This window comes from Culex pipiens, chromosome 3, assembly GCF_016801865.2.
Source record: "Culex pipiens pallens isolate TS chromosome 3, TS_CPP_V2, whole genome shotgun sequence".
Lineage (NCBI taxonomy): Eukaryota > Metazoa > Arthropoda > Insecta > Diptera > Culicidae > Culex > Culex pipiens.
Genome location: NC_068939.1, coordinates 109710763 through 109738397, shown reverse-complemented (window position 1 = coordinate 109738397; position 27635 = coordinate 109710763). Strand labels below are relative to the sequence as shown.

The following is a 27635-nucleotide window of genomic DNA, read 5'->3' as shown; positions in this document are numbered from 1 at the left end:
AACCACAAATAAAAAGAAAATCCAAGTAACTTCAATGTTCGTCTCTCATTGAACTCCAGGTGACCAAATTAGGTCAAATAAATTTAAAACATGCATATGAAACAGTTAGATGCGTCTGCAGCGTAATCGCGTGCAGGAAGTAATCGCTGGCGACTTTTCCTTGGCTAGTGCAAACGCGTCCCGGACGAGCTTGGCACTGTCTCCGATGAACATCTGCACCAGCTGCGGGCCGGCCAGCTTCAGGAAGGTCGACTTTATTTGCGTTACACAGGTACCAGCCGAAAGCGTGCAGCACTCCCTTCGGCGGATGAATTTCAGGTTCTTGAACATGTCCTTGTGCGTCATCGGCAGCGAAACGGCCTCAATTAGTTCCTGGATTTGCTTGTCCAACCCGCCAATGTCCGAGTAGTGCTCGGTGGGCCGTTCGTCCACCTCCATCGCCTTGACGCGCGCGTCATACTCGGCCGGAAGTGTCTCCAGGATGAGGTACGACGTACGAGTCCTTGTTCACTCTCATCGCCCGGCTTGAGCTTCTCCGGAACAACCAGGCCAATCACGAGCAAAAAGTACGTCTGTCGTGTCGTCTTGATGACGGGGCGCTTTCCCTTCCGCTGGTAGTCCAACACCATTACCGCATGGTCGTCTTCCGTCTCCTGCGGGTTCACGTCCAGCAGCTCGATCGGTTCCTACTGAACTTGGTATCCCGTCCCGAATACTCCTCGGAATTCAACATAGCGTGCCTTGCAATCCAAACAATGTGGCCGGAGAACAGCAAAATTGAAGGGATTTTTTTTTGTTTGTAAACAATCAGCAGTGCGCGCGTTTGTGATGACAGCTGTAAAAACACTGAAATAAAATTCATAGAGGAGTCGTGTATACACGTGAATATGGATGCACATACGGATCAACTTATGAAATAAATGCAATATATTTGGAGTGACCACCTCGTGATAGCCTGCCAGTCATCGACCATTGAACAAAGCAACCCCTTTTAGATTGTTCGACTGACAGCTGTTGGAAAAATCGAACTGGCACAGCGTTCTGCGTTCACCACTGCGTCGAACGGACAATCTTGCTCTTAGCTTTAGGGGAATACACTGTAGAAAAAAGCTAAAACTTTTCGAATGGAAGTGCAAATTGCCACGACATATCTCGATGGTCGTCGGACTGCATTTTTTTACCTTTTTTGATGAAATCTGTGTGAAAATAACTCAGCTATGAGTTATTTGAAATGAGCGTGTTCGGAAAGTGCAGAAGACTCATTTTTTATCAACTTTTTCTTAGCGTGTAAGCATTTCAGCATCTGTCAAACACGACTTTTGTTTGACACCCGCAGACCATCAGCAGCAAGCGCAAGCGAGACAGTGCGATCCATCCTCCCAGTAGCAAAAACAGGACGGACTGTGATTTCGAAGGAGCAGCAGCAAAAATTCGCCATTTTAAAAACCCAATCCGTCGCTCAAGGAAGTGTTTTCGGTTTCGCAAAGAGTTCGGTTCTCGGGTCGCGGATAAATTTGCACAAGAAGCAAAGTTCCAGGTTCTGGTGTGAGAAAAGACCTCCACGAGTGTGGCCGCGCCATGCTGCTTCATCGGCGGAGGCTTTAGGTGGAGCTCGTTCCGGATTTTCGAGCCGTGGGCCGCGGGATCGAACATTTTTCATTCTTCCGTAAAGGCAGCAGTAGGAAAGAGGACAACATTAGCCAGTGAGAGAAAGAAAGAGGAGGAAAAACAGCGCAATATTAAATAAATAAGGGCACGGTTTGGTGTGTCCGTGGCCAGAGGAGGTCACCATCGGAACGGGGACAACGGGAAGCAAAATTGAATAATTAATGCACTCATGAAAGTGCGGCCAGGGCCTGTGCTCCGTCCCCTGGAAGTGTAAATAGACGGAACAAAGCAGTGTGTTGTTTTGTTTTGCTGCAGCGCTGTTAAACAATAACATAAGCAAAAAAGAACAAAGTTGCTGCTGTTTGTGCTTCCTGCTTCGACGAGGAGAAAGCAGTTTTTTTTTTCCTTTTCGCGTGTGTGTGTCCAAACTCCACCGGTGGGGGTCGCTTTCTCCGGTGGAAGAAAAACCAGCAACAGGAAGTGTTTCTCTGCAAGAACCTAAAAAAAGTGCTGAATTTGATTATTGTTGTTTAAACTACAAAAGCCGCCAAGGTGGATACCAAAAGTAACCTGGGTCTTACCCAGGACTTTGAGAGGATGGTGGGGCTGTCCGGCGGAGCGCATCTGTACGCGGCGGGGCTGCCGCCCGCGCAGGAAAGTAAGTAGAGCTTTTTTTGTAGTACGTGGAATTTAATGAAACGATGAAAAAATTTCTTACATGAAATTCATTTTTGCATTTACTGACCCATTTTGCGGTGTTTTTGTTTTATTGGCGTTTGTCTGCTTTTTAACTATGCTACAAGAACTGTATAAAATTTAGGTCCCTAGAACTTCCAAGTTTTTTTTTTTTCATTTGCGTCCTCATATTTTTTCAAACAACGGCGTAGGTCGCGCTGATGGCCAAACATATTTAAAATACGGTTCTAATTATTTTGACAAAGGAACCCCCAGTCCAACTTCGTAAAATTAAAAAAAAAAATATTTTGAATACAGGTACATAATAAAACGGCAAAATTTCATAGAGAGCATTTATAGCTAAAAACTCTTCACTGATTTCCTTGCTTGAAAAATAAAGAAAGAATGGGTTTTCCTATTTAATTTCAAGTTCTTATTTTATTTTAAAAAAAGATAACAAAATGTAAAACAAAGTATAGACAGCATTTAGAAATGATTATCTTGCTTGAATAATAAAGCAGGCAAAGGGTACATGATATTGATGATACTCGTCGGTTGACGCCAAGGTGAGGAACATCCCGGAAGGAGCCCAACTACATCCTTATGGCTCCCAGTATGGCTCTGTTTCCTTGCAAGTATCCTATTTTCTTACCTCCACGTTGGCTTGGTTTTCATGATGACCTAGCTGGTGGCCTGTGGAAACGGATCAAAAACCTTTGACCAGCGAGGGTCAGAGTCGAGACAGCTAGAAGAAAGGGGCGCGTCAATGTGGGAAAGGGAAGTAATTTGTGGTTGTAGACGGTATTGTTTTGATTCGCAGTATGTTGAGTCAACTGCTGTGGATGGACCTGAGCATCGCAGAACGTGGGTTTCCATTTTTATCTACCATCTATCTTGTTTTACTGACATTCTTAAACGGCTTCCGTTTATTATCCGCTTTTTTTATTTCAATACCCTTTGGTTATCTTATCTCTCACTCTTTTTTCCACTTTATTTGACCAATTGGGTACTTAAGCCCTATGTCAATTTTTATGTACAACGGTAAAAAACACGATCAAAAACGATTTCTGATCACTTTTTTTTATTTTAATGCAAAAAAAAATGACAAGACAACATTTTTTCGATAGATCAACTATGGTCCCCTTGGATCGAGCTGTCAAGTAGGAACTTTTCTGTCAAGAAGAACCGCGAGGTTAATTTTTCAAAATTGATTTAAAAATCCATTTTAAACTCTTTGTGGTCGTACAAAGGGTCATTGTACTCAGAAAAATAAGCTTTATCGCTGTGAACAATAGTATCAAAAATTTAAGCTTAATTTTAGGACCCAATTATTACTGCTTTAACAAACTGTGTGTTTTCTTAACAAATATAGTTTCTCTTAATTTGGTAGCAATTTCAATTTTGTTTATCATTTGCCTAAACTTTATCGATTTCTTTATTCATTCATCTATTTTAATAATTTGTCATCTGCTCTATAACTTGTCATTTATATCTAGAGTACTTTTTCAAAAGGTCCTATGCGCCAAAAGTAAACAAACTGAGTTATTCAATGCATGACGTTCTGCATATCCGAAACTACACTATCCTCAAACCCGATTTCTTCTAAGTATTTAATTTTTAAAAATATTAGCGAAATGCAAAATAACCTATGAGCATTCTCTTAAATTTTTATACAAAATAATTTACGTCGTTTTACCTCTCAGTGTCCTATGTGCATTCAGTAAAATGATGCACATACGACAATAACAAATCAACCTATGTACAATTTTAAATATATTTCAATCATTATGCACATACGCTAATATAATAACGACGTATGTACGCATTTTATTGAATAATTAGAAAGTAATGATAGATTTTTTTATATCCATATATCTTTTTAAAAATAATGTTTGTCTAGGATCCGGTTAACGTGCAGACGTCAGCTGTAAGAGAGTATGAAATGTTTCAATGCCTGACACAGCAAAAGAGAAGAGCGAAATTTAACCAATGAGCTCTCTCTCTCGAATCTGGCGGATACGACTCCCAGCATGACAAACCAAAACAACTCATAAAACAGCATAAAATATGTTTTTTGTTTTGCTTCATAGGATCGCGGACAGATCATTGTTGTGGACTGTTTGAGTTTTAAAAGAAAAGTGTCGGAGGGCGAAGGATTGCGGCAACAAAAAAATACGGTAAGTAGGGTGGAAAATTACCGTGATTCCCAAAGATGATTCCTGGACCATGGGATCGGCTCCGAAAGGCGTCCCTGTGCAAGAGGGCGAATATTTGTTTGGCCTTCCGGGTTGGGGTGCCGGTACCGTGGCTATTATTTGGCTTTCCGGATGGGTTTTCTTGGTTCCGTGGCTATCTGGAAGGTGTCCCTGTGCAAAAGGGAGGATGCTTTTTGGCCGCCTGAATGAATTTTGCCGGTTTCGTGGCCATCCGGATGGCCAAAAAGCATAATCCCTCTTGCGCAGGGAAGCCTTCCGGATGGCCACGGAACCGACAAAAACATCCGGAAGGCCAGAAAACATCCCCCCTTTTGGCCAGGAGGGAAATGTTATCCTGTTAAATTTCATAAACCTTAACCTTAAACTATTTTTTAATCACCCGCAGCACTATTTTACGGTACCTGGTCCCCCGACAACGACCAACCAAACGGCGGCGGACGTGGTACAGAGGACGCTTTTAGAAACCTTAAAAAAGCCATCCGCTTCGTGGTCATGGTCTCGTCAGAGATCCTCAAGACGAACGTTGAATACATTAAGATTGCCGGGTGGATCGGCTATCAACAACTTCGCCAACGACGAGCTCATAATGACGCACGCAGGTGCAGATCGTCTGGGCCTCTTGGGACAAGGTGTCCGAGAATCCAAAAATGTACGAGCTGCTGAGACTAGTGTTTCTGGGGCCGCCGGAGCGGGCGGAAACATATAGGTTGCGGCGGTTTAGTTCCCGGCGCATTTCCGTCGAGGTGCAAGTTGAAGTGCCTGGTTCGCTGATTTTTGTAATGAAGTTGGTCTAAGGTGCGGGGCACTCCAGTGTGGCCGCTTCCAGTAAACTGAACGAGTTTGCTGATTCCCAATTTGGTCATTGTTTCTTGTGGGGCGAAATCTTACAAATTGCACTCAAGGAACTCTCGATTCGTGGTGATTTCCGTACGACGCAGAAATATCTGGTCACGCTGCAGGAGACGATCAGTTTCATGAAGAATTGATCACCAAGTGGATCCAGTCGGACAAACCGTACATTATTCTGGGTTACAAAGGCTTTGCAGAAGCGCTCCGATCACGACGTGTTGTTCCTGACTACGCAGGGCATCCATCGTCCTGCTGGAGCAGCGCCACCGTAACGGAATACGCGGTCGCATGGCGGCCGTGCACGCTGTTGTTTTTTTCAGTTCCAGAATGGACACTACGACAAGTGCGTTGCGGCTTCGTCGTCGCGACGATCTTTTCTCACAGCCAGCCACAAACAACCTGGTTTTACGGAAGATTTGGCTGGTGATCTGAGCGAACTTACCTCGCTGAAGAATCGCCTGTGACTCTCCGCGCTCTACAGGTCCTAATAGCTGCTCATCAGCCAGCTTAAGAACTGCGTTAGGGGCAGGGGGGGGGGGATGGGCAGAATGGCCCGCCTAAGTAAAATGCCCCTAAAACCATAGAAAAACATACAAATTTATGAATTCAGAGAAGTAGGCTTATGCTTTGGGATGTTCCCTTCAATGTTGTATACCTGGTTGATGAAAATGTTTAGCTTAAAACTAATTTTGAGCCACTTAAAAAAATGTTTTTTTCGGCTACTTTTTCTGGGTGCGGGGCAGAATGGGCCACTTTAGAAAACAAGCCATTTTGTCTAATAAAACGTTGAAGGGAGATAATAAATGATTAAAGGGACCTTTCTAACATAGTTTCCATGAAGTTAGACTACTTTTATGAAAATAGTCACTTACCAAAACAAACATTTTTGAAAATAGTTTTAATATGTTGAAATAAGACACTATTTTTTAAATAAGCATCAAAACAACTAAAACGTGGATTTTAATTTAACACTTCCACCACCAAGTCTCTAAATTGATTTGAGGTTCCGATGTTGTTTGATTACCTTCGTAATAGCTCCTGGTAACATTATAAACATTGAAAAACTTTTTCAAACAATCTTACTTTCGGGAAAGCTTATTTAAGAAACTTGAAATTAACAACACTTGCGTGGTTTTGTCAATAAATTTATATTTTTGCTCATAATTCGAAAAATACAATGAATTCAAACGTGGTTTTCGGTGTGGTGATGTTATTTGATGCAAGGATCTCAGGGCAGCTCCTAAATCAACATCATGTATCCTTCATTACCGCAGGTTCAACCGATCGCTCACCCCCAATCCGTCGTTGTTCTCCCCGGAGTACATCGTCATCGACGGAGGTTACTCGACGCATCTGTCGAAGCAAGTTAGCCAGACCATGCTGGGCAGTGAAGTAGCAGATACAACGCAACCAACCCGAACGCGGTCACCGAAACTCATCTGGACATCTTCAAAGCTGGTGCCGATTACATCGTGATCAACACGTACCTCCATCGAATGACCATATCGTGTCAAAAGGAAGCGGAAGTCCGGCTGAAACATCCAACGGGTCTCTTTGAGATTTCCAGTGCAAAAATGGCGACAACACATGTACAATATGTTGCGTCAACATGAAATAAAGTCAATAAATTTAGTTATACATTTTGTAAATCATAACCTTACGAAAAATACAGTCAAAAATGGTGAATCTATTTGCTCAGACTAAGCCTTTTCATTCGAGACAGCATCATCTTATGGGTTTTGAACATCCTCCGGTTCCGGTTCCTTCTGCGAACCTTTCCCGTCCTTTGCTGCACTTTTCTCCTCTCCAACCTTTGTCTCAACCTCTTTAGCAGTAACCTTCTCTCCAGACTACTTCCCGTTAGGTGATGACGCTCTTGCGTTCCAGTCTGTTGTTTAATCGCCAGTTGAAGATGATCACGGACGTTTTTGCTTCCCTCACAAAAAATCGATCAAACAGAGAGCCGGCGTCGGCAATAGTATTCCTTCCATCGTCGGCATATTCGTTCAGCAACCCATACGCGTCCTCGGTGCGGTCCCGCTCGCGCATGATGTACATCACCGGGAATCCGCGCTAGCCCGCCTCCAGATAATCCGCCACTTTGGAATAAAAGTTGTGCTGCTGGGGGGCTATCGAAACACTTGTTTATAACCGTTAAATAATATTTTTACCGAAAACTTTAAAAAACGATAGATTAAAAAAATGTAGTATGTGCGCTAACAGCACGATAGGCGGATAAGATAATTTACCATGTCAAATTATCCTATGCGCCAAAGTAAACAATAATGATTGTTTACATTGGCGCATTGGTTAATTTGGCATCGTAAATTATCCTACCCGCCACCCATCTCACAGAAGGCTCATTGGGAAATAACGGGTTCTCTCTCCTCTCGCGCTGGAAGCATTGAAATATTTCATGCTCTTCGTCAGCTGTTGTCTACACGTTGCGAGAGAGTTGGACATACATTATTATCACAAAAATGTTGTTTTTTTTAATCAAGATTTAAATTTTATTTGATAAAGTTTTATGCGCAATGCCATATGAATATAGTCCAATGCGTTAAGTCTTATGTGCAAAAATTGTTCTATCAACCTGTTCTATGTGCACTCACAGGTTGTATGAACCAAATTGCGTCAGAACTAAGTGTAATCTTGTCTTTTATATAATTCCGAAATGTACACTTGAAAAGCATTACTCCAGACCCATTTGGGCGTTTTCAGAATCGAAAAATACCCAAGCGTGTTTAAATGGGATTTAAAAATGTGCACCAAAACTTTATCATCAAATTTCTCAGATTGAGGTTTTTGCACATAGGACCTTTTGAAAAAGTACTCTAGATATAATGTAAGCTTGTTTGTTATCTTTATATTTTACATCTACTTACTACATGAAGCTTTTACTTGTTATTCTTTAACATAAAATAATTATCATTCTTTTACTATTGATTCTTTATACAGTACAATTTCTTTTAATATCTATTGTTTTCAATCTTCACAATTTTCTTCAAACAAGTGAGGGTCGAGCCCTCACTCAATTTATGGAATGATTGAAGGATTAACACAAATATTACTATTGCACTTTTGTTAAATTTTTATAAAATACTTAGTACCAAAAAATTGTAACAACACACCGCGACAGAAGAAATTGCAACAGATAAACACACCAAGACTTTCAGATCAAATTTCTCGGAGATGTGACAATATTTTTAACTGCTTCTTTTTGCACATGTTTGGGAACCCCATAAACTATTTTCTGACCGAATTTCATCCTTATTGATCAAATACAATCATTTTCATAGACCAAAACTGCCGTTCTACGCATAATTGTCACATGTAATTTTTGGTCGATTCTGACTTTTTGTCATTTTTTAGGTTTAGTTTGACGTTTAAGTACGGTATGCAGATCGGAAGGAACGCGGTCAAGAAATGTTGCGTGTCCTTTTCGTGAAAACATGTAAGCAAAATCGATGTAAGGAAATTAGGTAATTAAAAAATTTGGAAATTTGGAAATTAGGAAATTTGGTAATAAGAAAATTAGGAAATTAAGAAATTAGGCAATTATGAAATTATGTAATAATGAAATAAAGACATCAGGAAATAAGGAAATTAGGAAATTTTAATGTTAGGAAATTCAGAAATTAGGAAATTTTGATGTTTGGAAAATGAGAAATTTGGGAAATTAGAAAATATTTTAAATCCAGCCCAAACATGCTGAATACGATTATCAATGCAGAAAAATGCGTTTTAGATTGTTTTCAGTTGATTTGACTTTCATTTTCATTAAAATTTGGAAGTTTTTTGAAAAAAAAAAAGTTTGCTCCCTGATTTTTTAGACCAATTTTGAAGGAGGGGGAAGGGGGAAACGGCCTTATTTTAAAAATTTTAAATTTTGAAATTTTTGAGCTCCACTTTTTTATTCTGGAATTTTGAGCTTTTTTTTTTTTTTGGGAGGGTGATCCAGCCGCACATCGTTGATGTCGAAACCTCTAAACTGGGCCCTCGTCCTGTCACGTCCGTCAGTAGTCTTGTCGTACATTACAACTAGAATCAGATCTGCCAATGAATTAGTACACTTCGACCAAATAAACACTGACGCTGTATGGATCTGACTCTAGAATAAATGCACAGTTGTGTGTTATTCATAAGTCCAAAATGTTCAATTATTCATATAAGTCCAAATATTCATTTGCGGATAACTACCTAACATGAATTGAATACAAGATTTAAAGCAACCTATCCGAAAGCTACTCTTATCTCAAATCCCCGACATTTTAATTATTAACCAAAAAAAAACGTTTCTTTTAAAACCTGTCTGGCTACTTTAAAAAAAACAAAAAAAAATAACAGTTGATATTTTACAAGTCGTGAATTGAAAAAGAGACGACCATTTGTTCGTCAGAAAAATTCAGTAGATCCTCGATTCGCAACAATGGTCGATACAATCATAATCCGACAACCGTTAGTTCAACAGATCAACGAATTTAGTCCGATATCATTTCACTATTGATTGATCGAGACTCTATGAAAATTTTGACAAATTAGAATGGTTTTTATGCTACTTGAATGAAAATCACCGATTCTGATTGAATTACTAAATTCACTGTTACTAATTTTGTCCCTGAATAACTAAAGGCAAAGTATAAAAAGTTGATATTTATAGTTAAAATCCTAAATTCTACAATCACTATTTTTTTAAACCCGCATCCTAACCTGACACCCACATTAAGATAGGGAAAAATCACATATGTAGCGGTTCATTGTACAAATGTGATATTTCCACTATCAGAGAACCTCCTTGTCTCGATGACAGCTTACCGGCCATCGATTAAGCCCTGAGACTACGCCAAAGTGGGTTCTCGCAGCATGAAGTGGTGTCCATGTGTAAAAATGGAAGCTTCAGCAATATACTGAACACTTCGATTTTAATTCCACATCGAATCAAATCATACTCTTTGCCAAACAAGCATCAAACCTATGACACTCATTATGACAAAGCCCAGGGAATTTCTGGAATTTTGAGTTGTTTTAATTTTTGAAAAACTAGGGTTTTGAATATTAGAATTTCGGGTTTTTCGTAAATATGTGTCTTCGAATTTCTATATAGGGGAACTATACCCTTTCTCAGCCTATTTCTATTATCGGCCTATCGCCACTTTGATCATGAATTACAGCTTAAATAAAGTGTTTTTGACTGTTCCAAAGTAATAAATAGCTCAAATAAAAGTGAGCAAGCAACTCTTCATTGTTGATACATCTGAAAATGTTGATTTTATAGCGAAAAACGGCAAAAGTGATGAGAATTGGTCGAACGGCTTAGTGTGATTAAAATGGGTATATTTCCCCTATCAGATCTATTAAACTTTTGAAATTTTGACTTGCTATTTTTTTTTTAATTTTTTAGGTTTCGAATTTTCAACTTCTTTTTTTTTTTTTTTTTTTTTTTTAATTGAGCATGAGCATGAGCATGAGAGACCACCCATGGTTGCCCCTCCGTTGCTGAACAGAACCGTAATATCCTTTCAGCACTACTGATCATAGGCTTCGACAATCAAGTGGTGTTTTCCTTATCAACAGCATGTATGAATGCGCTGAAAAGATAAAACACTAAGATTGCCAAAACAAGATCAGTTGCGAATAGGTAACAGTCATTGGCCACCAACGGCGCCCGCCATGTCAGTTTCTAGATCTCGATTTTAAGGGACGGGAATGTTAGTTAGCGCAGGTTGCTACTAGGGCAGCTGATTTACTCTGTGCTTACACCCCACGAGCGCCAGGAACCTGAAAACTTTTTAGTAGGATAAGGTGTTTGGTCAGGATTCATCATAGAAGATTTTGATGCGACCCAAAATCATAGTGTTTGTTTAACGGTATTTTGTTTTATTCTCAAGGCAAGCAATCGGATGCTGCGGATGAGACATTTCCCATTTATCGGCTGTTAACTTTTAATTGAAATGGTTTAATCTTAGACAGTGATTAACGAAGCGAACGACGAGTTACGATGTTCACGAGCTGAAATGGTATGATAAGGTTTTGTTGTTATTGCACACCGACGACGGACACGAAAAATTTTGCGACCCGACGAAAAGGCATCGCAAATCGAACTCTTTAATATATATTTTTTAAATTCGTCATTTTTTTTTTTGATTTCCAAAATAAAGATTTTGTTGGAATTTCCTTCATAGGGGAACTATACCCTTTCTCAGCCTCTTTCTATTATCGGCCTATCAGCACTTTGATCATGAATTACAGCTTAAATAAAGTGTTTTTGACTGTTTCAAAGTAATAAATAGCTCAAAAAAAGTGAGCAGGCAACTCTTCATTGTTGATACATCTGAAAATGTTGATTTAATAGCGGAAAACGGCAAAAGTGATGAGAATTGGTCAAACGGCTTAGTGTGATTAAAATGGGTATATTTCCCCTATTTGTTTTGTTATTTGAAATTTCTTAAATATTTGTTTTTCCATATTTTTGAATAATTTGTATTGCCAAATATCAGATTATTATTGAATTTTTCAGTAAGAAAATAGATATTTGTATAATTATTGTCAAGTTTATTGTCACTCTGGTTTATTTCTGGTTCTGGTATTTCTGGTTATAGAGCGAATAGGGACCCACGGGACAATTATGCGTAGAAACATAGAAATCGATCGGAAAATTTCAATCGCGTTTTTCTCAGTTGCACTTTTTTGAACATGAGACAATTATGCGTAGAACGGCAGTATACTGTCCAGTTGTTTTGCCATCATTAGTTTCCAAAATATCTGGATCTGTGCACCCTTAAGGTGAATAAAAAATACCTTACTAGAAATCCGAGTTGCTAAAATGTAAAATTGCAAATAAAGATTTGTATTTGTATTTGTATTTGTATTTTATTTTTCAACAATATACCGAAGGTAAAACCTTTTTTGTATACATTGACTTAAATGATAAGGACCTTATGTTTCATTAAAACTAAAAACTAAATTAAAAACTAAAACGAAATAAGCTAAAGATATAAAAATGTCGATAATACGACAAATTACTTGTTTAAGTAGAATTCAGTAATAAATTTAAGACTGATTATCAGCTGTGTATGTAGTTATAAAAGAGTGTGTAATACAAGGCATTGCTTAATCAAAAACCAAAACAAAACTCAAATTGAATTTTTTAAATGCTCTTTACACCTACGCTTGAATTCACTAAATAAAGTTATAGATTTTAAGTTATGCGGCAAATCATTCCACAAACGTGCGCCTCGAACTGCGAATGAATTTCCCATAAAGTTAGTGTGGTGAACTGGTATTATAATATTATTTGTGCGATTTGAACGACTGAAAACTAAACTTTCGAAAAGATATTGCGGCTCTTTGAAATTTATAAGTTTGAATAAAAATAACAACAATTGAAACTGATAGAACTTGCTCAAAGACAAATCAAAAATTGACCTTTGAAATTGTGAAACATGATCGAATCTCCTTAAATTGTAGATGAAACGGATACAACTATTGAAGCAAACTTGTAGGTGTCTTTCAGTGTCAACATTCATTTTAGAAAATATAACATTGCCGTAAATGAAATGAGGCATTAATAGTGTGTGTACTAGCTTTATTTTAGTGTCAATTGATAATGTGTGTCTATGGCAATTTAGAGTTCGAAGAGTTGAATAGACCTTTTTCTTTATTAGAGATACATGATCCTCCCATGTAAGATGTTTGTTCATTTTAATACCTAAGTTCAAGCATTCATCAACTATTTCTACATTTTCATTGTCGATTTGAATAGGAGGTAAGTGAGGAAGAACTGTATTCTGACGGGAAAAAATTATTGCTTTTGTTTTTGAAGTATTTAAAACAAGTCCATTATCCTTACAGTAACGAGAAATAGCAGATAAATCAGAGTTTATTAGAGTTATTTTGTTAGGAAGCTGATCAACTGGGCAAGAAAGGTAAATCTGTGTATCATCCGCAAAAGATTGTTTATTACAATGAGTTATAAAACTAGGCAAATCGTTAACGGATAATGTATACGCCAACGGACCAAAAACGGAACCTTGCGGTACACCTCTTTTTGTAGACCTAAACTGAGATCGGACTCCGTTAATTTGAACTAATTGTGAACGGTCACTCAGGTAGCTTTTCATAAGATCACAAGCATCACTAGAAAATTGAAATTGTTCTTTAAGTTTATCTATAAATATTCTATGGTCAATTAAATCAAAGGCTTTAGTGAAGTCCAATAAGATAAGTACTGTAACATAGTTAGAATCAAATGATGCATTTATATCCTGGCAAACTTTTGTAATAATGGTGGATGTACTATGGTGTTCTCGAAAACCAGATTGAAATGGTGTGATAAGTTTTTTGAATGTAACATATTGAACTATTTGATCCTTCAGCAAGATTTCACAACCTTTTGATAATGATGGCAAAATAGAAATAGGTCTCAGATCGTTAGGATTAGATGGATTTTTTATTTTAGGTATCGGTTTAACTATAGCCAGTTTATATATTGTTGGAAAGGTATTTGTAGAAATGATTTTATTGTATAAAAGCGTAATGTATGGAATCAAAAGATCAAGAAAAAGATTGAATTGATAAAACATGATATCTGCAATTTATCACGTCTAGCCATAATGCTACTGCTGATAGACAACGGAAGCACTTTTACAGCCTCATTTATGCAATGCAATTTACGATTATCTGTTTTACCTCGATTGATTAGTTTATTGGTTACGATGATACTTATTAAACCTGAACGATCTTCAAATGACCTACGATAACAATGCGTCTCTTTTCCTCCCCTTTCCTCCTCCAGTCGTCCGCGACATGTCCACGATGCCGACGGCGGCACCGACGAGCGCCGATGCCTGTCTCAGCATCGTCCACTCGCTGATGTGCCACCGGCAGGGCGGCGAAAGCGAGGGCTTCTCCAAGCGGGCCATCGAATCGCTGGTGAAGAAGCTGAAGGAAAAGCGCGACGAGCTGGACTCGCTCATCACGGCCATCACAACGAACGGGGCCCACCCGAGCAAGTGCGTCACCATCCAACGGACGCTGGACGGACGGCTGCAGGTTGCCGGCCGGAAGGGCTTTCCCCACGTCATCTACGCCCGGATCTGGCGCTGGCCGGATCTGCACAAGAACGAGCTGAAACACGTCAAGTACTGCCAGTTTGCGTTCGATCTCAAGTGCGACTCGGTGTGCGTCAATCCGTACCACTACGAGCGCGTCGTATCGCCCGGAATCGGTAAGTCTGATCGGTGTCGGAACGATGCGCGCGGACACAGTTTGGTAATCTCTGGTTTGTTTTCCTAAACGTACTACACAAACGCAGATCTTTCCGGGCTGACACTCCAAACCGGGCCGAGCCGGCTGATCAAAGACGAGTACACTCCAGGTTCGGTCGTTTCAGGATCGATGGACATTGACGGGAACGAGATTGGAACCATCCAGCATCATCCCTCGATGGGCGGGTACGGCGGCATGGCGATGCACCAGCAGGTTCCAGGTTTGTAACGACTTCCTTGTGGCCGCTTTTTGGTTCCTTTTGTTTTATTTCTTTTATTTTTACGTTTTGCGTTCGACGTTCAGAACCACCCCAAATGGGCAGTATGTTTCCCCCGCCGCCCGGAAGCGGACCACGGCCCATACCAAAGATGGAACCCTCGGAGCAGTCTCGAAACAGCAACGGCGGTGGCGGCGCTAGCTGGATGAGCGGACAGAGTCCGTCCTCGTCTTCGGCAGTAGCGGCAGCGGTCAGTTCCGTCGCGCTCAGTCGACTCTCTTCATCACTACCACACCGTAAGCCCACATTTGACCTGTTGAGACTAATCCCGCTTTTTAACACACTTTTAATTTCCTTCTCAAATTTGAATCCCATTCAACTGTAAACTAATGCAATCTCCTTTCCCCCTCCCCAAAACAGCCTCCGTCTTGGGTAATCCCGTCGGAATGCCAAACAGCGGACCGTTGCGTCCCCCGCAAGCACCGCCACAACAATCCCAAGGGCCTCCCCAGACGACGCCCTCGAGCTCTCAAATGACAAACGGCGGCAACGGCCTAATCGGAAACTCATCCCAACCCAACCTGCTGGGCGCCGACGGTGGCCAGGGCCAGTACTATCCGGGTAGCTCCGTTGACCCGTCAATGTCCGGCGATCCCCAGCTGGGCCAAAACCTGGGTTCGATCTCCGCCGCGTCACCCGTTTCACCTCACCTGCAACAGAACGGCTACGTTCAGAACTCCAACAGTCAACAGCAACAACAACAACAGCAACAACAGCAGCAGCAGCAAGCACAACAGCCAACGTCCGTCCCGGGCCAGTACGGTCAGCATCAGACCGGAACGGCCACCTGGTCCGGCTCGAACACACTCACCTACACGCAATCGATTCAACCGCCGGCGCCGGATCCCCGATCACACGGTGGCCACCAGCAGTACTGGCAGCATGGTAGCGGCGGCGGAGGTGGTGGAGCCGGTGGTGGTGCTGGTGGCGTGTCTGGCTCCGGCAGTGGTGCCGGTTCCGGTTCCGGCCAGGTGCAGGACCTCCCCGGCCAGCCGCGGCTCTTGTCGAGGCAACCGGCGCCCGAGTACTGGTGCTCGGTGGCGTACTTCGAGCTGGACACGCAGGTCGGCGAAATGTTCAAGGTACCGTCGAACCGGCCAAACGTCACCATCGACGGGTACGTGGATCCGTCCGGTGGGAACCGGTTCTGTCTCGGTGCGCTCAGCAACGTGCACCGAACGGAGCAGAGCGAAAAGGCGAGGTGAGTGACTTGGGAGGGGAGGGAACGGCTTTTTGCGGATATTTATGGGTTCTTGCAATTAATTTTTGAAGACGATGTTCCATTTGCTTACCTTCCTGGTGACCAGGACGATGTTCCACCGCCAGAAGTGGCCGCACTTGTGCGATACTGTAGGGCTGTCAATAAACCGTTCCTCATCGGTTGCGACGCGAACGCTCACCACACGATTTGGGGAAGTACGGATGTTAACGATAAAGGTGTACGCTTTACGCGGAGTTTACGAGAGCTGTGAGGACATAAGCTCGATGTCTGAAGCAACCCGACCCAAAAGGCGTTGTCAAAAGACCATTCCAACGGTCTAGGACAGGTGAGAGACAAGCAAGGCACTCTCACTGTCACAAACAAGGAAACACTGCGAGTACTCATGAGTACGCACTGTCCAGAATCAACTGAAAGAGAGGAGGATGGAGCTAGTACCCGGACTGCAGATGGCGTATGGTGTCGACCATCAAGAGAGTCGGTCCAACTAGCTCGTCGAATGTTCAATCAAATGGGTCCTCGGCACGTTTGAACCCTTGAAAGCTGCAGGACCCGACGGCATCCTTCCAATCTTTCTCCAAAAAGCAGCCGACACCATAATGGCTCAGTTGATCACGAGACATCCCTCGAAGCTGGCGCAAAGTTAAGGTTATCTTCATACATAAGGCCGGCAGAAGTGGCCCCACGATGCCAAAAGCCTTCAGTCCCATAAGTCTGACAGTGTTGCTGCTCAAACTTATAGAGAAAATTACGGATAACTACATCCGGGCGAAGTTCTTGGAGGACTTCCCTTTGCATAAACACCAATGTGTGTTAGTGTCACGTTTCGAGAACGCACTGAAATATAAAGGATCTCCACTTTGTACTTTTGTTGATATTCAGGGCGAAGGACGTCGATCACAATAAAAGCAGCCAAAGGCTGTCCGCAAGACGAAGTACTCTCTTCTTTGCTTTGGCTGCTGTTGGTCCAAGAAACTCACACCACTTGGCTATGAAGTAATTGTATGCAGTCAGCTCTGAACTGTACCATGTTGTGGTGTGAACTGGAAGGGCTGACAATAAACCCCAACAAAACAAACAAGAGGAGAAAACAGGACTTTAGGCTTCCTACCTTAAAAGGTGTTAGGTGACAACCGCGAGCAGCTTGGTGGCAACCGCTAACAACTGCTTAACAACGATCATAGGACACCGGCAAGGTGTCACCAGAAATAATTTTCATTCCAATCTCAAACCTCGTTCAATAAAGATTGTTTTATTAAAAGCGCCTTTTAGATTATGGGCCCAGTTCACGTTTTGCGCTGCAGAAGTTTTCTCAAGAAATTCCCGAAGATGGCTGAGGAAAAAATCTGGCTGCTAAACGGGACGAACTACGGAAATTGGAAATTCCGGATGGAGGTCCTGCTTGAGGACAAGGGCCTGCTGCACTGTGTTAATGCGCCCTTGGACCTGGCGGGTCTGGCGGAGTTGGAATCGGACTCGGCGAACGAGAAGCAGAGGAAGCGAGCGCTGCGGGTGGAACGGGTGGCCAAGGATCGAAGCTGCCGAAATCTGCTGGTCAATCGGATCGCCGAAGACCAGCTCGACCACGCGAAAGACGCGCGGTCGGCCAAGGAGACCTAGGACGCGCTTCGCGACGTGTTCGAGCGCGTCGGAATCGCTGGAAAGCTCTTCTTGAAGAAGCAGTTCGAGGAGCTACGGCTGGTGGAGGGCGGCGATGTTCCGGCTTTCCTGCTCCAGTTTGAGAAGCTGCTACGCGAGTTGAAGGCGGCCGGAGTCAAGCTGGAGAAGGAGGATATCGTGTGCCAGCTGCTGTTGGCCCTGCCGACACGCTAATCACGGTGGTTGAGACGATCGAGCCAAAGGACTTGACACTCGAGTATGTCAAGAAAAGGATCCTGGACGAGCAGGTCAAGCGGAACGCGCAAGCTGTTCCACAGGATTCAGGAGATGGAGAACTGAGTGAGTCTGTGTTCGTCGGCAAGAGACGGGAAATTAGGTGTTTCGGCTGCGGCCGGCCCGGTCACAAGCGAACAGACTGCCCCGATGAACTACTGGACGGAAGGGAGCCAGAATTGCGATGAACGGACGAATGGTGCGAGACAAGTCGCTCTTTGCGGAGCTGCGGCCATTGGATCGGAACGTGCGGATTACTGTGGCCAAATCTGGACAATCGCTGGTTGCAGAGTCGGCCGGCACCGTGCGGGTGAAGATGCTGCAGAACGGGAAGTGGTTAAATGCAGTAGTCAATGACGTTCTGTACGTGCCGGAGTTGCAGTGCAATCTGTTCTCGGTGCGGCGGCTCGAGGACATCGGCATGGAGGTGAAGATTGCCGGTGGCGTAGTTTCCATTGAAGGAGGTGCACTTGTGGTGTGCCGCGGTCGGCGATCGGGCCAATTGTACGCGCTGGATGTTTATCGGAACGACGGAGCTGGTAGCACACGTGCTACTGCGATGGCATCCAAGAACGACGATTACGAGCAGTGGCATCGTAGGTTTGGCCACCTTAAGGAGGCGAACATGAGAAACCTCTGGACGAAATGGTGAACTGGCCAAGGCGATGCGCGGGCGGGGTGAGTCTAGCAGCGAAGCAGGCGAGAACCGTGATAAGGAAGTCGGACGGGAAACGCGACATGGTGTTTGACGAGCACCGACAAGATCATCAGAAAACAGCGGAGGCACCTAACCGGCTTGTGGTGCCGATGTTCAGAGACAAGAAACCTGCTGTGGTTGAATCGGTTGAGGAGGATCCTGTTGCTGCTGTTCCAGATGGCGAGAGTGTCGTAGTACTCATCGCTGGTCCGTCAGAGCTACAACCCGTCGTTGCAGAGCTGACGGAAGACCAGGACGAGGCCGTGGAGGAGCCCATCGCTGATTCGTCTGGACGACAGCTGGTCGTTGCAGAGATGACCGATGACGAGGGCGAGGAGAAACATTCCGGCGCGCTCCCTTCGCAATCAGAACGTGACCACTGCCCAGCAGAAGGGTCCACGAAGCGCAGCAAACGGGAGCGCAGAACCCCGGGTAAGTTCCCTGACCATTGTACACAGTTTGGCAGAAATACTGTAGTGCTGGGGCATTTAAGGCAACGAACATGTCAGGAGCGTGACGCGCGGCATTTCCGGTGACGGATGCGCATTGGAAGATGTCAAACCGGTTATCAATCAGGAGCTCAACAATCAAATGTTCCGGCAGCTGAACCAATCTGGAACGTCACCATGAAGTGTCTTACTCATAAAATGCTGGTGTGAAAACTATAGATACGGCCATCTTGGCGCCTGCCTGCAGCCGGAGACCCGACGGATAATGCTGAGTTCAGCTGTTGTGTTCTAAAATTTATCATAAAGCGAACGATGAGGAGGAGGGTATCCAGAAGCCCGTGATAATAGCGCTCAAAACGAGGTAGTATGATGGCTAACAACAAGATCCCAACAAACAGCTTTGAGAGAGTAGACGTGTGTGACGTGCGCGCTAAAGGCATCCCCAAGTAACCATTCAGCACTAAAAGTAGTAATTGTTTAGCACTAACAGTGCTTTACCTGCAGTGAATAACAGCTGAATTGTTTCGGAAATTGCTGGAAATGCGCTTTTACAGCTGATTTGCAGCTGAGTTTGGACTTCATATTTCTGTTTTAGAGCTGGGCCCCTACTATTGCTAATCCGGCCCTGCAAAACGTCAAAACAAATAAGAGATGTAAAAATGTTGTTATCTCTTTCTCTCTCGTCCTCCTACCCCAGTTCTATTTTCGATTTGTTTACATCTTCTTTACCGACTTAGCTGATGGGAGGAAACGGCTGAGAGGAGGAACAATTTATTTGATGAAATGCTTGGTGTTGGAGACTTGATGCCAGGAACGTGTTGTTGATGTTTATTTTGGTCGAATCATGCACCTTTGCTGTCATGCGTTAATATGTGGTGGCATCCGGGCGCAGCTTCAGTAGTATTTAAATCGACGGTAACATTTCAAAAGGCATCATGTACATTTTGACACTTTCTGGGTTATTGCATATTCCAAAAGTACTCCTAATAAGCTACCTCTCCACCAAAACTGAGCAAAAGTTACTTCAGTAAAGTCTGTTTAATCATGATTTTAAATAAAGTAACATAAACAAAATCTCTGCCATCAGCAGTCCCTGTTTATATAGCCCTGTCAACCTGTCAAATAAAAGACTACATGAACCTCGTGACGAAAAAAAAGCAACATGAACAAAGCGCCATGTACATTCGGCGAAGAAAAACGAATCATAACAAAGCGTCCCCCTCAATGACAGCAGGGTGATATAGACGTTAGTGATTTCAAAAGAAGTTATGTTTGTTTTTCTCAAATAAAATTACGGAAATAATGTTTTATTGAATTTGGATGATCAAGTATCAATAAAAGCAACGTTTTTCATCGTTTGTTATCATTAGAACATCTTATTTTGCTTTTATATTAAAATGGGAATTGAAAATGGATGCTCAACATTCAAATGCGTTTTTCTCAAAACGCATGGTTTGTACATGATGCTTTTTGAAATGTTGGCGTCGAAATGTTCATTTTTCATGCTGGAAGGTTTATATCATTTTTGCTCGAGCTAATTTATCACAAATAAAAATCCAAATGATGGTCTTGCCATAGACTAATAAAAGACTACTCAGTGGGCTCTGAACCATGACTCAACCTTTTTATGACCCCTCGGCACGGCCGGTTCACTGTCAAACATGACAGATCGAAATGTCAACAACTGGCAGCTCTGACTTTGACATGACATTTCGCGCAATGTTATTGTTTATGTTTTTGTTTTGATTTAGACGGAACCAGGATCCGGATGAGGACGATGGGCCATGTTCCGGATGAGGAGGGGATCCCGAGCGAAATCCCGAGAGTGGTCGGTTCTAGACAAGAAGCGGCTCTCGATCGAGATCATTGTGGGATGTTAATCGTCTTCTTCCCAAAAACGATCCACGTGATCACCGTCGGGTTTGCCAAGCAAAACCGGCGCGGGCCACCTCCGGTTAATACCGCCGTCAGGCTTCAGCTGAAGAAAACCGTCCTCCTCCTACCCGGAATTGTCACACTGAAAGGCAAGAATGTGCACCTACTTCAAAAACCTCAAATCAGCCAAGTTCTTTGCCCTGAACCGTCAACTTGGCATTCTGTACCCCAGCGATAACGTCGTCAAACAAAAATTTGTCCCCGAACCAGTTTCACCGACAATCAGTACGACCGCCCAGTGCACCTCCTTCTCCGTCACCTATATAGGCGAACTGTACGCGGAGGTCAGCACAGTTTGTTCCACTTAGAGGGAGCCCCCAAAAAGGAAGCCCACTCCGTCCCGGAACTGAGACCCACCGAAGTCGCTAAGTTCAAGAATCCTCATGGGTCATGGGGAAAAATTCCTTCTTTTACTTTGGTAAATACAAAGAAAACAAAAACGACGATAATTTTTATCATGCACTTGAAAGTTTATTTTCAATGGTTGGTTACAACGGTTACAACTTTTTCAACATGATCGAAATTCACTTTTTTTTTGTTCACATAGTTCTTGACAAATTCCTCGCCCTTCCGGATGTTTTTCTTCAGCTCCGATATGTCCTTCTTCAGCAGCTCCTGTCCGTAGGCGTTCACCTTGGGCAGACCAAGGTTCTTCTCGAGAACGTTCTTGCCCAGCAGCAGCAGCGTGGAGAAGTAAGTGACGAGCGGACGAACGCGCACTCAATCACGTTCTTTTTGCCGTTCATGGCATGGGCCATAGCGAGGGCAAAACGGGCTTCGGCGTAGGCCGTCGTGAGAGTGTCCGCACCGGCACCGGTCTTGGTCTTGAGGACCTCCTGAATGCGTACCGCCAGGGTGGCAATCTTGTCCTGGGGAAGCTCACTGGGATAATGGTCTGGCCGGAGTGGCCTCCGATGACCGGAATGTTGACCGGAAATGTTGACCCGCCGAAGTCGACACCCTCACCGATGAACGTGTTGGGACGGACAATGTACAGCATGGAAATGCCAAACGCGCACTTCGGTTCCAAAAATCCGGCCTTTGGTAGAGTGTCGCAGGCAATCGTTACCATCGAGTTGTCTAGATTCGAGATGATCAAATCATCCGGCGGCAAGGTCGCGGACGATCGAGGTGTTCGTATTGAACAGATTTCGCTTACGAGGAATGATGACAAACAGCAATCATCTGGAAAAGAGAACACCAATGATAAACTGATAAAATAAGCATTTATTTTAAAAGCTAAACATTACCTTAAAAACCAAACACCAGTCAATTTCGCTCGTTGCGCCAAACAAAAATCCCTGCACAGCTGATTGACTCATTTGCAGCCTGCCTTGATCGCTAAGCAAAACAAAAACAAACAAGATGCGCGCGTAAATCAGCACAAAACGAAATCGAAAAAAACAGCGCTGCCAGGTCGTTCTGTCATACGAGGGGCGAGCCGATGTGCGGTTCAACGTGGTACTCGCGGTTCACAGCTTATGAGTCATACTTTTTGAAAAAAATTGTTCGGAGTGTTTAGTCTTTAATTAGTCTATGGTCTTGCCAAGACCTTCTTGAACAAATTTATTTAAAGTGTCCGGAGAACCGGAACAAAAATGTTGATTGTATCAATTTCACTCTTCGGAACATTGTGGTTCCCACGGGGCAATTGCCATTTGCGTTGGATACCGAACTGGCCCAAAGAACGCCAACTTCTATCCTTCTAGAAATCTGTTCATCAGAAGTTTTTGTTCCAAAGAATGTTTAGTTACTCCGCAATTTAACAGCATAAACAATAAACATGTTATTTTTATCAGGTAAAATAAGAAATCATAACTGAGGAGAAACAAAACGGCTGTCGGTCACAGCTGAGATTAAATAAAATTTTGGTATTTTACATGATTAAAATTATGTTTAAGCTGTTGATGTAAATTGCGGTGTAGCAAAATATAAAGGGAAAAATCCATCAACAATCACTTTTGCTGGACAGATTCCTTAGAGGATGGCAGAGGCGCCGAAAGCCGTCTAATTTTTTTCTCAGCTCAGCTGGTTTGTTTCGGTGAGGGATGAGCGAGCCAAAAATATTTTGTTTTGGTTTTCATCAATCTTTCTCTTTTATTCCTCAACTGTGTTGCCAGTAAAATGGAAAAAATAAGCAGTGTTGCTAGTACCTGAACAAAATCAGTTGCATTTCAGCTATTGCTAGAGCAGTTATTTTAGATCTGATTTGCTCTCACATTAGCTGTTTTACAGCAGATTAGCAGTTGAATGCTGGTTCACTGCCTATTAATGATTTCTTTTAGTGCTGGATGGTTACTTCGGTCGTTGCGTGCCTCGAGTTGTTTGACGGATGGAGGTGAAAGAGACCTCCGAGACGGATGATTTCCAACTCATCCCCGGAAATCGGAAGCGGAATAAGACCCCTGAGATCACCGGAGCTTTCGTCGGAAAAGGAAAAGTGGAGCAGAATGTGCTCAATAACAACAAGTTCAGCCCGCTAGCGGAAAACGAAAACAACAACAATGCCAGCCCTGCAGGAGGAGGAACAACCCCCTTTGGTGGTGAAGAACACCACGGATTTTTACAAGCTCATGGCAATAGTGGAAAGTTGTAAATTTAGTTTCAACCCGATTTACAAACTAACCCAATTTGGAACCAAAGTGACCTGCTTCTCTGTCAAAGCTTTTGACAAGTTGCAAGAGCTCCTCAAGAAGAAGAAAGTGGAATTCTACACGCACGATCAGCGGAGCGAACGAAATCATCGGGTAGTTCTTCGTGGTTTTTAGATGAACTAAACCGGACGAGGTCAAGTACCTGCTGAAAAGGGATCTCAAGCTGGACGCGCTGGAGGTGCATGTCATCAAGTGGAAGGAAAAGTCCACCGTGGACGAAACTCCGTACATTGTGGTCTTCCCCAAGGGATACACCAATCTGAAAAAGCTCTTTGCAGTGAAAGTTGTGGCAAGCACTATCATCCGGTGGGAGGCCTACCGGAACAAGCGGCCGAACGTGACCCAGTGCAGGAACTGCTTGCACCTGAGCCATAAAACCAGGAACTGTCACCTCAAGGCCAGGTGCAACAACTGTGGGGATCCCCACAAGACGGACGAGTGCAAAGTCCAAGAAGCCGAGCCGAAGCGGTGTGCCAACTGCAACGGATTGCACGAAGCCATGGATCGAACCTGTCCCAAGCGTGTGGACTTCATTCGGAGGCGCCAGCAGGCGTAGAAACCAAAACCGCCGGCAAGGAAGGCGGAGAAGCAGAGGCCAGCAGTTCCGGATGGATAATCGAAGGATCGCCCTCAACCCGCAGGAAGCAGCCAAGGTGGCTCCCGAGACGGAGGAGCCACGGAAGAGGAAGCCAGGGAGGTACTCTACAGTTCGGCTGAGATGTGGGGCATTTTCTCCGAATACATCGGCCTGCAAGTACCGCTTGGACCAAGTAATCCTAATCAGTTACATGATCTCCAAGTATGGATTGTGTGTTTTGCCTTCCTCGCTTTACTGAGGAAAGGCTATAAAATCACTCGAAATATGAACTTCTCAATTAGACCCCCTAGACCCACCTTCATGTATACCTATCGACTCAGAATCAAATTCTGAGCAAATGTCTGTGTGTGTGGTGGGATGTTGATCAAAAAATTGTCACTCGATTATCTCGACATTGGCTGAACCGATTTTGTCCGTTTTGGACTCATTCGATCCGTCTTGGGGTCCCATAAGTCGCTATTAAAAATTATGCAGTTTAGTTAAGTACTTCAATAGTTATGCTAAAAAAACGATTTTGACAAAAGTCCGTGAGATTGTAAAAAGGGTGGTTTTTGTAAGAAAACCCGTCATTCAGAAAGGTATCTAAAAGACCTTTCCTATGCGTTCAAGACATTGAAGATCTGACAAATCTATCAAAAGTTATAAGCACTTAAGTGTTATTTACGCACTTTTTCGAGGCCGGATCTCAGATATTTTGATGAAAATGCTGTCCGGATCTCTCATGCGACATATCGTTGGATAAGTATTCAAAAGAGCTTTTCAATGCGTCCAAAACATTGAAAACCTGTCAACCCTATCAAAAGTTATAAGTACTTAAGTGTTATTTACGCACTTTTGCATTTTGGATAGCACTCTTTAAATGTGAGGAAGACGCCAACCACCTAAGGGTGGATTAAGTAACGTTTTTTTAAATAATTATTATATATTTGATTTTAAACCGATCCTCGGTCCTAAAAACAGGCTGCTATCAGATTGTAGACAAGTTGGTACACGCGATCATGATAGGACATGTCATGATAGAAAGACAAATACAAATTTAAGTTTTATTTAGGAACTAAAAAAGCCTTATTTTTACAGTAGCTTTCAAACGAAAAAGTACTGTGTCATTAAAAGTAGGCCTACTTTTGATTCCAAATTTTTGAACCTTCTAGCGAAATGTACCAATACAGACTTTCATCTCAACAAAACTTTTGCGCAAACAGTAGTTTTTCAAATCTTTCAACCTCAATTTGCTTCTTCCCACAGATTACACATCGGCAAAGGTGTTCAGCTGGATCTGCGCGGCGAGGGCGACGTCTGGCTGCGGTGCCTCAGCGATCACTCAGTATTCGTGCAGAGCTACTATCTGGACCGGGAGGCGGGCCGCACGCCCGGCGACGCCGTCCACAAAATCTATCCCGCCGCCTGCATAAAGGTACTTCTCTTGGTGGTTGACTTTCGACACTTGGAGAGATGTTTGATAACGGTTGATTTATCTTGTAGGTATTCGATCTCCGCCAGTGTCACCTGCAGATGCAATCGTTGGCCACCAGCGCCCAGAAGGCAGCCCAAATGCAAGCGGCTGCCGTGGCCGGCGTGTCCGGATTGGCCGTCGGTGCGCCCAGAAGTATGTGAACTGGAGCGTGGCTCAAATAGAAGGTGGACTAATCATTAAATTTTTAGGTATTTCAGCGGCGGCCGGCATCGGAGTGGACGACCTGCGAAGACTGTGCATTCTGCGGCTGTCCTTTGTCAAGGGATGGGGTCCGGATTATCCGCGGCAGTCGATCAAGGAGACGCCGTGCTGGGTGGAGGTACATCTGCACCGTGCGCTGCAGCTGCTGGACGAGGTTCTGCACCAGATGCCGATCGATGGGCCGCGAGCCGTCGAGTAAGCGTCGAGGATGATGCATCACTCACACTTAAATGATTCGAGTAATTCAGAGAAAATGTTTTGTCTGCTATCCGTGAGAAGCAAGCGCGTCTGCTTCAGAGAGGAAGGTTGAATGAGTGCTTGTGTGTGAGTATTGGAAGTTTGGAAAAAAGTGTTTTTATTTTGTGATTTGTTAGTGCATAATGTTTTAATTAAGGAAAACATGTATACTTGGCAAATACCTAAACTATGACTAAAATTATTTATACAAAATGAAACTATAAAAGTACGCTGACTATGAATAAAGGTTAAAGAAGCAAATACAAAAGGCAAGTGTTAACTCGTTTAGAAATGTGCAACACTGAAAAACTCTCTGAACAATAACTCAAAGGCATACAAAAATCAACGCAGTAAAGAGCAGTCTAAATAAAGATTTAAAAAACAACCGACAAATTATACTACCTCTGACATGAAAATAAAACAACAACAAACACTCACTTTATACAAAAATTAAAAATAAAACAGCAACAAAAACACGTACATAGCAGATAGAACAAATGAAGGAAATTCACAGAAAAAAAAGAATATAACTGTAAGCAAACAAAGAGTAGACGTGCTAATAGTTTATTAAGTATTCAACGGCGCAAAATCGCCACAGAAAATACAAAATAAAAACACTAAAAAACGTTGAATGTTTCAGACTAACTAGTTATTGTTAAAGGAAAACACGGTACCTTAACAGAGACCACACTGATGTGAGCAAATTGATCCTTGAACTTTCCTCTCAAAACAAGTTGAAAGTACGATCAATGCCATTTAAAAATTGCAGTCTCGAAGACACACACCCAGACAGACAACAGAATTTTAAATTCACCCAAGCGGCCACAGCAAGCGAAGAGTGCGACTGTTCATGAGTCTTGAAAAGGAACAATGAATTAAAATATAACAAAACACACAAGAAAGAATCACAAGTGCAATGAAGAAGAAATCGTTTAAAGCAAAACGAATATGCTCGAGGTTTGCGAAAGTTGTTAGCGCTGCATCTGGATGCAAAGGCAAATAGTTATTTTCTACAAACACGAGACTCTTTCTTTTTTTTCTGTTTTAAGAGAATTAACGGCACCCGCGAGACTCTGCTCTACTCGCAAGCGAGGGAGGCAAATGGGGTGTCGTCGCGTAGGTTTTTTGCTTGCTATCATACAGACAGAACACACTAGAAATAAACACACACACACATTTTGTAATTTGCATTAGTATGTAGAAGAAGAAGCAAGGATTAGTCCCTGAATGAGAAGGTAACTGTAATGAGAAAGGAAGATTGGCAATTGCTTGTGTGAGGAGAGTGTGAGCGCGCGCGCGCAGGGGAATTGCGCCGTCAGAATTATATTTGACCTGATGAATTCTAATAAATTTTAAAGAATAACAAATAAAAATATGCTCCTCTAA

General features: G+C 43.0%; 1 protein-coding gene and 1 pseudogene across 4 annotated transcripts; one reads left to right on the top strand and one right to left on the bottom strand.

Annotated features, from left to right (window-relative positions):
* Positions 1-88: 88 nt before the first annotated feature.
* Positions 89-1653, bottom strand: LOC120427438 (26S proteasome regulatory subunit 6A-A-like; annotated as a pseudogene).
* On the top strand, positions 1396-27635 carry LOC120427431 (mothers against decapentaplegic homolog 4). 4 transcript variants are annotated; one of them, XM_052709750.1, is made up of 8 exons: positions 1397-2266; positions 14143-14574; positions 14740-14835; positions 14919-15128; positions 15253-16093; positions 25583-25751; positions 25820-25943; positions 26000-27635. In XM_052709750.1, exons 1-8 carry the CDS (start codon positions 2206-2208, stop codon positions 26209-26211), a joined length of 2145 nt encoding a protein of 714 aa, XP_052565710.1. In that variant the 5' UTR covers positions 1397-2205; the 3' UTR covers positions 26212-27635. The 4 variants fall into 4 exon arrangements, with proteins under 4 accessions (XP_039448223.1, XP_052565710.1, XP_039448222.1 ...); XM_052709749.1 differs by having other exon boundaries at positions 1399-2266; positions 14662-14835; XM_039592289.2 differs by lacking the exon at positions 14919-15128 and having other exon boundaries at positions 1396-2266.